General features: G+C 33.3%; 2 protein-coding genes across 2 annotated transcripts; both read left to right on the top strand.

Annotated features, from left to right (window-relative positions):
- The first annotated feature begins 392 nt into the window (after nucleotides 1-392).
- LOC130798320 (tyrosine--tRNA ligase 1, cytoplasmic-like) lies at nucleotides 393-5183 on the top strand. Its single transcript, XM_057661256.1, has 10 exons — nucleotides 393-622; nucleotides 711-858; nucleotides 1755-2044; nucleotides 2137-2233; nucleotides 3449-3554; nucleotides 3653-3735; nucleotides 4403-4548; nucleotides 4630-4735; nucleotides 4818-4877; nucleotides 4976-5183. Exons 1-10 carry the CDS (start codon nucleotides 519-521, stop codon nucleotides 4994-4996), a joined length of 1161 nt encoding a protein of 386 aa, XP_057517239.1. The 5' UTR covers nucleotides 393-518; the 3' UTR covers nucleotides 4997-5183.
- A 2285-nt stretch (nucleotides 5184-7468) lies between these two features.
- Nucleotides 7469-13150, top strand: LOC130797468 (uncharacterized). The gene is made up of 6 exons (XM_057660054.1): nucleotides 7469-8350; nucleotides 9463-9654; nucleotides 9750-9989; nucleotides 10112-10329; nucleotides 11256-11510; nucleotides 12387-13150. The coding sequence occupies exons 1-6, from the start codon at nucleotides 7915-7917 to the stop codon at nucleotides 12657-12659; spliced, it is 1614 nt and encodes a 537-aa protein (XP_057516037.1). The 5' UTR covers nucleotides 7469-7914; the 3' UTR covers nucleotides 12660-13150.
- Nucleotides 13151-14384: the final 1234 nt, after the last annotated feature.

Here is a 14384-nt window from a genome sequence, read left to right as displayed (position 1 = left end):
GATGAGCAATATTCTCTTGACATACTCGATTCATATATTATTTTGATTTACGTATTATCTTTGTTTTAACTTTACTCGATCCTTTTCAATGCAAGAACCTCTTTTTTCAAAGAATTTCTCTCGAGCTGAAATCATAGTTTTTTTATGCAAGATACACTGAATATGATGATGATGATAATTGGTTAGACCAAATAAAATTTGATCTCAGTACTGAAAAAGATAATTCTTACTCTGAGAAAGACAATGCTTACTTAATTAAAATAAGATCCGATTCTTTTTTGTTAAAAGTGCTCTCTAACATGAATTTGCAGCAATTTGACTGTTTTTTTTTTTTTTTTTTTTTTTTTTTTTTTTTTAAAAAAAAGAGCTTAAACCCCACAATGTCCTAAAGACCCAAACCCGAAAATCATATTCTCAAATCTCAAACCCGACATCCTTTTCTTCTCCTTCCTCCCTATCTCGCCGATTCACTCCCCTAAAATCCCGATTCCCAAACCCTAAATCTGCCTATTTCGACAATGGCGGACCAAACCAGCCAACAAGTTCCAGAAGAGAAGGTTCAATCTCTCACAATCGAGGATGTCCCTAACTCCAGCTCCTCTCAATCCGCTGATGCAAACGGGTAGTCAAAACCTCCATTCTTCTCTTCTGCTTGTAAATAATTCTATTATTGTTTCAATTTAATCTTCGGCTTTTATGGGGTTTGTCAGGATGTCTCTGGAGAAAAGATTTGAGATTATAAGAAGTATTGGTGAGGAATGCATTCAAGAGAATGAATTGATGGAACTCCTCAAAAAGAAACCTGAGCCTATCTGTTATGATGGATTTGAGCCCTCTGGTCGAATGCATATTGCCCAGGTTATTATTTAGTCTTTTGTTATCAATCATCCCTGCTTTCCTTTGACTGCTCATGATTGACAAATTTGATGATATGTGTTTTGTGATCGAGTTGGATTTTAAAAATTCTTAGTCTGCGAAATTAACGTTATAATTGTAGGTTGTATTGACTAACATATTCCTACTTCAGCTAAGTATAAATTAAAGAAGACTTCAATTCTAATCAACAATTATTAGTATTCTTCAATGTGTTTAGTGCTTAAATCAGTCGATGAAGAGTTATATATGGCGAACAAGCAAGCCAATGCGTATAATCCCTTCTGCAGCTACATAATTGGAATTGGATGATATACATGTCATATTAATGCCATGCATCATCCTCATAATTCATTCATCTCAATTGTGTTCATTTACTTGAATTTTTACGGTCCGCTTACTTCTGATTAGAATTGCCAAGGTTGAGCAAGTTGGGTTGGGTTAGGTCTGGAAATCTTTTTTTGGATCGTTTTTGGTTTGACCAGAATTGGGTTAGACCCAAAGTTTTCAAATTCTTATTCTTTTTTGTTAAGAAAAATCTAAACTCTGCTTGTGAGTGTGAGGGTGAGTACTCGTTGCTTACTGTTTGTCCCTAACACGTATAAAGGAGGGTGAGCGATTGGTGATAACCAACCATGTAAAATTTAGTCACATCCCATGATCATGAACCAAAAATCAATTCTCATGAGAGCGTCTCCTAATCCATGTGGACGAATATTGGTTCAGGTGCCGACTCTAACATTGGAATTAAGGCAATAACATCGTTCATAAAAAGTTCTGCAAAGATTATTGTTTACATGGGAATTTGTTTACTTGGATTATCATTGGGCTTGGAAGCAATCAAAATCTGTAAATTATGCTGATCTAGATTTATTCTACAGGGGGCAATGAAGGCAGTCAATGTCAACAAGCTAATATCTGCTGGTTGTAGAGTAAGGATGTGGATTGGAGATTGGTTTGCTTTCTTAAATAACAAAATGGGTGGTGATTTGAAGAAAATTGAAGTTGTTGGAAAGTACTTCATCGAAATTTGGAAGGCAGTAGGAATGGATATTGATTCTGGAAAAGTTGAATTTTTATGGTCTTCCAAAGAAATCAATGCCCATTCAGCTGAGTACTGGCCTCTTGTGATGGATATAGCTCGAAAGAACAAGCTGCCAAGACTTCAGAGGTGAGTGCGGTTCACCATAAGTTTTCATTTGTGTTCTCCTTCAGTCTGATGATTAAGATGCTTATTAAATGGCCTATGATTTTTCCTTCTAGGTGTTGTCAAATTATGGGCCGTGAAGACCCAGAAGATTTATCTGGTGCTCAAATCTTGTATCCCTGCATGCAATGTGCTGATATCTTTTTTCTAAAGGTGATATTTTATGATGTTAAGACCTTTGACTCACTGTTTTAATTTTCTTTTTTTTTACGTTCGAACAAAAAATTGTTTTATCAATATGCATCTCTACAAATTTCTAGGATTTCAGATTGATAAGGATGTGGTATGTTTGAGCTCTTTAGATTTTACATTTTATTGTGCTTTTGTGCTGTATTTCCCAAAATAAAAGGAAGTGGTGTAATGAAAGTATGCTTTCATGCCCACACTTGCACAAAAAAGGTAAGAAAATCACAACATCTATCTTTACATACATGAAACATGTAAAGTTTTTCCAATGTGGCATCAACACATCAATTCTAGGAATTTAGTTGCTTAGGTTTCCTCACTTTGATTATGTGTAATTGTTTTGAATTTTCTTTTTATTTTATTTTATTTTATTTTCACTGTTTCTTAATTTATCTTCATATATAAAAATAGAGTTTTTAACTATATAAAATTAAATATAAAAACAAAGTCGTCTAAATTATATTAAGTTTAAACTTCTATGTCAAAACATAAAAACACCGTATTAATAAAATTACCATTAGCGTGTGTTTAACACTAGTGCTTAATATAGAAGGTATTATAATTGCAATGTTCTGGCTGTCAGAAATAATGGTTCTTATGAATGCGATGATTGCTCGTGGTTTTTGTTCATACTTGTATATGTTAAATGTAATGATGCATTTCTTAAATGTTCCTTTTTAAATACAAGGAAGCCAATAGGTTCAGCTTTATAGTTTTATTAGTAATACCATCCTTGTCATATGTTTGGCTCATATGATTACAATGTTAAATTTTGATGGACTGTTGCTTGTTATATTTACTTTATTGCTTCTTATGTACAACAATATATAACAATGCCAAAGTCTTAGTAATCCTAACATTATGGGTTCACTTCTTTTGTAAATGTTACTTATTTTATCATGACAAGAAGCTTATGCTTTAGCTGGCTTATAATATAAATTTTCCCCTTGATACCTATTTTATATATTTCTGTAATTCATTTAGCCTGGGAAAGTTGAGTTGTTTCCTTGTATTCATTTTTTAGTTCAAGTCACATTGAAATTCGTAATCATTGTTTTCTCTGTATTTAAATATATCTTTTAGATTTATAAGCATTGTCCTTCATGCATGTATTAAAGAAAATTGTTTTTGTAATTGCTTTATACGCTTCAATACGACAATGAAGTACTTTTATTTGAATAGGCGGACATTTGCCAGCTCGGAATGGACCAGCGCAAGGTCAATATGCTTGCTCGGGAGTATTGTGATGATATCAAAAGAAAGCATAAGCCTATTATTTTATCACACCGTAAGCAATTGTGCTGTGTATTCTTGCAGTTATTTGAGTTTAATCATCATTGGCCGGTTTCATGTTGACTCATATTCTGGTTTGATTTCGATTCACAGATATGCTTCCAGGCTTGCTCCAAGGGCAGGAAAAGATGTCAAAATCTGACACTTCATCTTCTATTTTCATGGAGGATGAGGAGGTATGGTTTAAATTTTAAAATAAATCTTTGATCGATATATTTCACTAACTTAAATGTAGTTTTTGCTCAGGGCTGCATGTGTTTTCTAGAACTTCTTAATAAGTCCTATCTAATTGTATGAAACTATAAATAATTGAACTAAAATCTATTAAAGATATAATTAGCATGAGGTGAGCAAAAAAGAGCGAGACATTTCCCTTTTGAAGTAGGGGTTAATTCTTTGTGTCTGACGTGTGCACCTGCCTGGGATTGCCTGCTGATGCACCTTTTGGCTTTTGCTATTGGCTGGTCGGTCTGGTGATCGTGTTTTGCTGCTTTGTTCTTCTTTGTGGTGAATGCAGGAGCATATCATTTTGCTGTTGTTCATTGATTTTTGTTATTGCACAGTCTAGACTTTAGTGTATTTGCTCATGAAGGGTGCTAAACTCAACCCTTAGAAGGCTATGACCTCAATTTTGTTATATTTGTGCGCGCTTTTTGCTCTTGGATGTAAATTGTAATCTTTTGACAAACATTTAATTTAGGTATTGAAATAAAAAATTGTAACTGCGATTAAAAAAGTGGTATATTATAAGTCATTTTAGCACTGTAATTGGCTGCCAAACTACCTAGGCCTGTAGCCCGAATGATCTAAACTGAATCAGCTTTACTCATCCGGTTTTTGTAGGCTGAAGTGAATTTAAAGATCAAGAAAGCTTACTGCCCACCTAAGATTGTTGAAGGCAATCCATGTCTGGAATACGTGAAATACATTATTTTGCCGTGGTTCAAAGAATTCACTGTTGAACGCAAAGCCGAACATGGTGGACCCAAGTAAGCACTGGCTGTTAGAGGCCCTCTTTCTGGAGTATATTATTTTGAATTCCCATTTATCCTCTACTGTCTTGGTTTCAGGACTTACCATACCTTTGAAGAATTAGCAGCTGATTATGAAGCCGAGGCTCTGCATCCTGGTGACGTGAAACCTGCATTGGCAAAGGCACTAAATAAGATTCTGCAGGTAGCTTTTTAAGTGCCCTTTTCACTCTATTGTTTGGCCTAGTATTTGGCGCTTTTACTGATTTCCCATAATTATGTGGCAGCCTGTCCGAGACCATTTTGCCAACAATGCCGATGCCAAAGACCTTTTGAAGAGAGTCAAGGTTTGTCGTAATATATACTTTTGTCGGGCTCTTTATATTTTGTGTGATTTATGATGAAATTTATTTATAGGTTCTTTGCTCTTTTGTTATGTTATCAGTCCTACAGGGTCACCAGGTGATCTCGCTTCCTCTGACGGTTGATACGAAATTCACATCGGTGAGCATCTACCGACAGACTCGTCATAAAATTTTACATTTTTGCTACTGGAACACACGATATATGTATACTAGATTGCTCGGATTTTGATCTTGATATTTATTACCGACTAATTTCTCATCCAAAATTTAACATTTTTGCTTTCGGAACGCAGTATTGTTATTGATACTAGGTTCTGTTGTATGATCTTGATGTTAATTTGCATCCACCAACAAATTTGTCGTCCCAAGAGTTACATTTTTGCTACTTCTAATTATATTGTATTTTGATCTTCATATTTTGTTAATAGGGTTTAATATTTGTGTAATTGTTTCTTAGTCAAGGAGAAACTTACTATATCACCTCGTCTTTCTGATAAAAACGAAATGATACATATTTTTTTGAAAATTTTTTGGGATATTTTTGAAATGACTCGACTCAAATCTGTTTGCCCGAGCATTTTGATAGACTGGTTATTATTGGTCGACCTTGGAAGTTAGAAGTACTTGTATGTTCAAGTATTTCCTTTATCTTTTAAAAACATTTACAAATAATTCTCTCTAAATTTTTTTTTTGTCTAAGTTTATCAAAACAATATGAAAATTCCAAGTAAAAAACTCATCTACACAATGTTTTGTTTTGAATATGATAGTAAACAAAATGGAGAGATAGTAGGAGAGGTTTCATGCATTTTGCAAATAATCCTTACCTTTCATAAATTACAAATTCTTTGACATGAAAAACTCAATTAATATAATTATTAATAAATAAACTTTTTTTGTTACGAGATTTTCTGATCGAAGGACAATCTCTCGCTGAATGGATAACTCTCATTTTCATTAACAACCCACATAAAAGCAGAGGTTATGCCGTTATGGGATATGAGAAGACATCAGCTTATGCTCATCATGAACAACGTCACTCCAAATAAATTTGATTTGACATGAGAAATGACTTGAAATTGTTGCCCTTTTTATAAACTTGAAATCTAATCGTAGTTATTAAATTTTACCATCCTTTTTCATTTTATCGCCATTCTTCTCCGAATGAAATTATAAATTTGCCTCTGATTTTTTAAAAATTACAGTTTTGCTACTCCCTACAAATTTCTTATTTATAATAATAATAATAATAATAATAATATCAATAACAACAATAATAATAATTAACTTTTTTATATTCTTCAAAAAGAATATAAATAAAAATAATAATAATTTTATTTTTGTTTTAGTTATTATATTTAATTTATTTTTAATTGTATTATTATTGTTGTTATTAATATTATATTATTATTATTATTATTATAAATAAGAAATTTGTAGGGAGTGGCAAAGTTGTAATTTTTTTAAAATCAAGGGCAAATTCGTAATTTCATTTGGAGGGGGTGGCGATTAAATAAATAGGGTGGCGAAGTTTAAGGATTGAATCTAATTATTACCATGTGAAAGAATATAAATGAAGTAATATTTCATTAAATTTTGTTGCTACAATGTAAATTTTTCCTTAAAGTGTACTTAAAATTTACAATTTTTTATTTCTATTAATAGTCACTCATTTTGCATATTATTACAAATCAAATTAAAATAATATATTAAATTGCTTAAAAAAGTCAAACACACCTTAATTTCCAATCCTTATATGAATTCATTATCGTAAAAAATAATTAAAAATTTGAATATTACAGCATATAATACTGAAAGCATAATTAATGAAAAATATAACCAAGAAAATATAAGAGAGATATTAGTATTAGTGCTTCCGTTACTAACTTGTGTTACTACGTACATAGCAGGAATGCGTCATAATCGTGGAAACGTTACTCATAAATGATAATGAATTAATGATTCATGAGTGAATTAAATACGCCAATCATAAATTCAGAATATGAAAAAATTTGGTACCATTTGCACTTAGCATTCTTGAGTGACTCCACTATTTATAATTTTGGTGCACATCAATTTAAAATAGTATGTTTATTATTTTAAATTTAAAGATTGTGATTAAATGGACTGAAGAGTCACAAATGTAAAACTCTAAAAATGTAAATAAAATATTGAAAAATAATACAAGATAATTTTTTGATTTTTTATATAATTCAATCTATTAGTTTGATCATTTCTACATTGAACTATTCACATTTAAAAATTATAAAAAATTATTTGAAAATATGCGATTAGAATATTCAAAAAAATTTCACTTGATTACACTATTATTTTCATATATATTAACCGTAATATTTAAAATAAGTTTGAATAATATATAATGTCAATAATCGTAAATTCGTAATGTAATAAGTATTTTGAAATAGGAAAAGTATATTAATTAAATCTTTTAAATTTACACTTCTTGAGTAGGGTGGTGGAGCAGTTGTCTCCTGGTCGGTTTTGGGCCCCACCTGCCACTACAATTCTGCTTCCTTACACATCATCATTTTTCATCTTTCATTTTTCCTTTTTTTTTATATATTTTCAATTTCCATCTCTGTTTTCTTGTGCTTTGGAGCATTTTAGGTTCAGTAGCAGTAGAATTTCTCTCTTTCTTCTTCCCAAAAAACAATTCTTATCCCATCCTACCTTTTTCATCTTGTTTTCATTGCTGTAATGATGCTCTCAACTGGTTGATTCTGTGGCCCTTCTCCCTTTTCCTATCATTTTTTATCAATACCTTTTTTTATTTTCTGGGATTTGAAAATAACTTTGATGTTTGTGACGCTTCTAGTTCAAGCAAAATTGATTCGTTTCCTCAATACCCATTAAAATACTATCACAACTTTTTTCATTTTCTTGCTGCTTATATTTTTCAAGCTAACCACAAAAAAAACTTAGAACCCACTAAATTTTCATACCCAAATCACATCAAATTCATTATAGTTGAAGTGGGTTTTTTAAATTCAATGCAAAAATGGCAGAAGTTGCAAGTTCTGGGTCATGGAGAGAAGAACTAGCTAGCTTAGTTGATGATGGTATTAGGTATAGTACTAATGAAGATCCATTTGTTGCAACACCGTCTCTTATAGATGATCCAATACAAACAACCCACTTCAATTTTGAAGCTCATTTTGAAGGAGAAAGGAAGCAAGATGAAGAGAATTTGAAGGATCAAATCAAAGGATTTGCTAAAGCTTGGGGAGAATTATTATTGGATCTTTCTAGAGGGTGTAAAGATATTGTACAACAGAATCTAGTTGCTGAGGATTCTTATGTTGTTCAACATTTTGGACCTCCTTTGGCTAAGATTTCCAAGAGATTAAGCTTTTTAAATGAGTATTTGCCTGAGGATCGTGAACCTATTCATGCTTGGCCTGTCATCTTTTTCGTTTTTCTTTTCGCGTTTACAGGTGATTTATGTTTCTTCAATTTCATACTTCTATATTCTGATGAAAAGATATGGAGAACTGAAATTACGGATTGAGATGGTAGATAATCGAAATGGATGGGAAAGGGAATTTTTGTGGAATATGGTTTACGAAACTAATTCCAATCTTTTGAAAATAAGGTTTTGACTTGTTTTTATTCTTTATATTGATGAAAGAATAACATTATTTAAGGAATAATTATTTTATTAGTTCAGTTTTAGTATTTATTTATGGTTGTTTCTACTAGGCTTGTTAAGCATGAGGCAACCTACATTAATTAGCCTAAACCTAATTTTGGGATCTATATTAGATTGTATTTATCATGTTTTTTGTGTTGGATTGATTTTGTGTTGTAATGGAGTTGCTGCCATTTTTGTCCTTTTTATACAATTCCAATGTACTCCATTTTCTGGGTTTTCAATACTTGGGTCCCCTCTATATTTTTTTTGATCAAATAGTGTAAACAATGTAAAACCAATGATTGATTGTTGTAAGAGATGTGGCTTTTCTCTTTGATGGGTCATCTTGTTTAAGTGGAAATTTCATGCAAGCAAAAATTTTTTCACAATAGGGATGGATTTTCCTTGGATAACTATAGTTGAGTAATTTGAGTAAGGTTGATATTGATATCCAAATAAGATGTCTGCAAGTTGCATTGTCAAGTGTGTGATTTTAGATAGGAGAGTGGTTTCAAATGATCAAATTAGTGGCATGTCAGTTAGATGCTTGTATTTAGCCACAAGCCCTGTTCTTGTCTTACCATTAGTATTGGCTGTATATACTCTTGTGCCATAATCATATTAAGAAACCTTGTCTCAGTTATACATCCTGAAGATGTGCTTTATCTCTGTCAGTTACTCTAATTTATTTATTTTTCTTGATCGGGGTAAGGCTGGAGAATCCTCTTAGCAAGGGTGAAGGGGAAGTTATCCAATCTGTTGGTAATGAGAATCGAATCCATGTCACAACCCATGATTCTCCTCTGTTATGGTTTTTATTCACGTGCTTTTTCTTGGGTTTGTGTTGAATTTATGTTAATGTTTAGACGATATTAGTCGTTTATGCTGATGTTCACAATCTTGACTATTATGCAGTACTCAATGTAAATAATGCTGAGTATAACCCAACTCCAATAGTGAAAAAAATGCTTTTACATCCACCTAGTGCTAGCACTATACTACTTCCTGATGGTCGACAAATAGCATATCTTGAACAAGGCGTGCCAGGCAACAGAGCTAGGTTTACACTGATATCCCCCCATGCTTTTCTTTCTTCCAGACTTTCAGGTGAGTGAAAATCTCATTTTCGAGTATTAATTAACTAGATGGACATGTTGTGTGTGTTTTTATATCTCTTTGTAAATGAAGATTGTTTGTAAAAGGTATACCTGGAATCAAGTCCTCCCTACTGGAAGAATTTGGTGTTCGTTTGATAACATATGATCTTCCTGGTTTTGGTGAGAGTGACCCGCATCCTTCAAGAGACCTCAATTCATCAGCCATGGATGTGCAGCACCTGGCTGATGCTTTGGGTGTGAATCAAAAGTTTTGGGTGTTTGGATATTCTAGTGCTACAATGCATGCTTGGGCCACAATCAAGTATATTTCTGGCAGAGTTGCGGGTATGGATTTTATTTTTGGTTATTTGGTGGTTCAAGCAAGAGTGGTATGCAAAGGCATTAGCAATGGTTGTTATCCTACAGCTACTTAACTGTTTGAAATATTGTTTTTTTATAATTCACAGGTGCGGCTTTTGTTGCTCCGTTGATCAATCCTTATGAATCCAGTATGACAAAGGAAGAGACAAGAAATACATGGGAAAGGTGGGAGCAAAGGAGGAAATTGATGTTTTCCACAGCCAAAAGGTTCCCTAGTTTCCTTTCGTATTTTTACCGGCGAAGCTTCTTCTCTGGAAAGCATGGCAATCTTGAGAAGTGGTTCTCCCTGAATCTTGGTCAAAAAGTAAGTTTTTCTCTTGAATGCATCTTTTTTTTCGAAAAGGCATGTATGACGTTGATGGATTAGGAATGAATGATACAATATCCATGTAATTTTTTTCTTAAAATTACGGAAGGCCTTTATCCGTGTAAAAGGTTTTGTGGTATGTTTGACGTTGATCGTTACTTGATTTTGCTTTGCTCTTACATGCAGAGGAGGTCTGAGCATGTTCAACATGTTCGACCGCACAAGACCCCAAAAAATAAGAAGTCCCAATATTAAATTACGTAGTATATGTGAACTGTTTAAAGATATAGTCTTTAGAAAAATATCATAATTTTATCAAAGAATTTGTCAATTTTTGGGCCACCTCTGCTTACATGTGCTACTATCACTATGTTGGCTAAAGGATGTTTGAGGGATGTTGATCATCGACGACTATTAAAAGTTGGCTAATGTGATGTAGACATGGTATCTTGTTCGGCCAATAGAAGGACTTAAAACCTTGCTAAGTTTGTGATTATAGTGTTAACCTTGCTATTCCACGCAATCTCTCTAGTGGCTCAGACAACGTTCCTTACTAGGGATGGATTTTGTGTATGGGGTATGCGTTAGATGTTCTTGGTTATAATGTGCAATTCAAGGCTTTTAAAGAGGTTGAAAGGCTAATAGATTACGGGACGAATTATTTAGGTGTACAAAGGAAATGGGTCAACTTATCGTTGGTAGATTCCATTTAGATTTCGAAGACTGAGGAATCGAATTGTGATATTCTGGTTTATGTTCCTCATCTGGTTGTTTTATGCTTGACTTTCTCTTGTATTGTTTCTACTAAGCTTAACTATGTAATTAATTTGGATTTGCAACGTTCCTTTTCCTTGAATTTGTCTGTTGAGTTTGTTTGATATGATTGGCCACTTATAATTTTCTGTAACGTTCCCATTATATAGGATAAAGCTCTGATTGAAAACGAGACTTTTGAAAATTTTTGGCAAAGAGATGTGGAAGAGTCTGTCAGACAAGGGCGAATGAAGTCGTTTATTGAGGAAGCCGTATTACTAGTCTCAGACTGGGGTTTTAGTCTAGCAGATTTACAGATAAGGAGGAGGTGCGCAGGTCAGGGCGTTCTTTCGTGGCTCAAGTCGATTTACAGACAAGCAGAATGTGAATTAACCGGATTTTCTGGACCAATACACATATGGCAGGTTTGTCTCATTATTTCCCTTTTTTAGTTGAAAACTTTATTTTTAAATTTTAGATGAAAACATTAATTTTAAATTTTAGACGAAAACATTATTTCGAGAACGTTTCTGGACTAAGAATCTTCAACTTACCACACCAGTACCAAACAGAATGAATGGTTACTAAATGCTGCCTTGTAAGTTACACCTAAAAATGTCCTTGTGTAGGACCTATTTTCATTTAGTTGCTGATAATGTTTCACTCTTGTCATTTTGAAAATTCGTCAGAACTTTGTTGGACCAACATAATCACTCGAATTCATTAATGGCATGTTTGGCAATTTGGAATTCATTTTCAAATGCTAAATTGGCCTCAATACTATGTTTGACAAATCTTGAATTTGAAAATGTGGAATTGGGTCAATTCCATTGAATTCCAATGACAATCTAAAATGGGCTCAAAATTTGAAAATGTGATGTATATAGTTTTCATTTACAATTCTTGAATTTGAATACCAAAATCGAATTCTCTATTTTCAAACGAATTCTACGTTACTAAACACTACCTAAGAGTATATCGGTTGGGCTCTAGTACTCTTTTTACAACATTTTGTTGCCCCAATGCCATTAAATGACTCCTACCTATGGGAATTTGGAAGGTTAGATGTACACAATTTTACCTTTGTTGGTGATAACAAAGAGTTCGTTTTCGGCTGATCATTGGTAGCAATCATCATCCACAACTTCACAGTTCAAATAAATAAGAAGCACACATGATTGAATGAGTAATTTTAATACAGTTCATTATAATTCAAAACTAATGAACTAGAATCTTTGGCCTCATCAATATAGGGACGTGCTCTATTACTCTTTTGTGAAAATATTAAATTTGATGAGCAGGGTTTGGATGATCATGTCGTACCACCATCAATGGCCAAGTATATTCGCCGCGTCCTACCAGGCACAACCTTGCATCTACTTCCAAATGAAGGTCACTTCTCCTACTTATACTTTTGTGATGAGTGTCACAGAGAGATATTTTCGAAACTTTTCGGAGATCCGTTGGGTCCATACTATTATACCACAGATCATACAAAGGACAACGATCAGTCTTCAATTAACAAACCAGTTTCCGAAGAAGACGCATCTAGTGCTGATGTCGCACAAACATGAAATTTTATACCATTTTTTTCACTCGACCTTTTGTTGACGACACAGGAAATTTTACTGGTCAGCCTATTGTAAATACGTTCAACTTTGGTTCAGTGCCGTCTGAAGTAAGGAAAAATAAGGTTAAATTAGCACCCTCATTAGAATTTACTGCTATCTTTGTTCAGGGATGGATGAATTTTGGTTCAGGTTGAAAATAAATGTAGTAGTTTTTACTTTTTGACAATCTGGGTAGTGTTTCTTTGGTCATATGATTCCTGTTACAAACATTAGCGCTTGAATTTTCGAGGATATACGATGAAAAATGTTCGATGTTAAGGTGATATCAGTGATAGTTTTTTGTTTTATGTAGATGTGAACAAATTGGTGACATTTTTTGTATTTTGGAGTATTACTTCAAATATAGTATAAAATAGTTGATTACCAAAGAAAAAATGTTCTTTAGCTTCATTAATTTTTTAAGCCAAGTAATGGGTCCCCCCCCTGCTCTGGCCTCTGGGTGTTTTGCTTATCATCACTTTTGTATGAGTTTCACTTGGCTCCTATACAAACCAATTTTCCATCAAAACAGGAAAACTCTTGCAAAGGTTTGTTATGGCAAGTTGGGATTGTAGTAAAAAAAAACTCAATCGTATATTCGTATTGTATATGCCTTATGCAAATTCTTATGAGAGACGGTCTCTTTGAGAGACCTCTAATTGGGCCGACTTATTATATATTTTTTTAAAATATTGTTAGTAGGTATTAAGAATGATTAAATAAACATTTAAGATATTGAAAGTAGGTATTAAGGATACGGTAAGTAAGCATTAAGTGTAATGTAAGTAGGTATTAAGAATATGATAAGTAGATATTAATCTTTAATGGGTTGGGCTTGAGAGACGTCTCTTAAAGAGACTGTCTCTCAAGAGACTAGCTGTATTCCTTATATGCCTTTGAGATTGTAACAAAGAGAGTTGGCATAGAAACTTAGCCATGAGAACATTTGAATTGTATGGTAACATCATAAGAAATGTGTTGATGAGAATTAATTCTTGAGATATGTATAAGTATCGCACTCCTTAATGATAACAAACAATTAAAATTGCTTAGTTGATTCACACATTAACTTTATCGATCACAAAATCCTAATTTAAACAACCTAATATAATGCTAGATATACCTATGCAATGGGTCGGATACATACCGGGCCAGGCCAGGGCAGGCCAAGCTCATCTTTAAACAGGCTCATCAAAACAGGAATCCAGATATGTAAAAGTATTGACCCCATTAAGCTGTCGCTATCAACGTAACAAAATGTAAAAATATACTTGACTATGCACACAACAGTATAAGGAGCTTCCTTGTACCCTGGTAACAACTAACACGTATTGAATCAAGGATACCTACTTATGTTGAATTAAAGATCTTTTAAAGTGTTCCTCTTGTCCTATGCCCTATTGCCTATGCCCTGTGCCCTATGCTGTCTTAAATATCACCTGTTCCGATAGGTTTATCCTTAGGGATGTAGAACAAATCCCTTTTCACATCTTCCCTATGAACTTTTGTATTCACCTTCTGTTTACATAACATAGTGTGTTTGTCAAATATGAAGCGCAAACTCATTTTTTAGTGTCTAAACATTCGAATTTTCTGTTCAGCTACATCATATTCAGTCTTCTGTTGTGGAAAACACCCAATAGGAAACTACCTCTGCTTTGCACTCACTTCCAATTCACAGGAGACGTT

The sequence above is a fragment of the Amaranthus tricolor genome, chromosome 13, assembly GCF_026212465.1.
Source record: "Amaranthus tricolor cultivar Red isolate AtriRed21 chromosome 13, ASM2621246v1, whole genome shotgun sequence".
NCBI classification, from domain to species: domain Eukaryota; kingdom Viridiplantae; phylum Streptophyta; class Magnoliopsida; order Caryophyllales; family Amaranthaceae; genus Amaranthus; species Amaranthus tricolor.
Note: the sequence above shows the minus strand (reverse complement) of the source record. Positions and strands in the feature narration are given on the sequence as shown.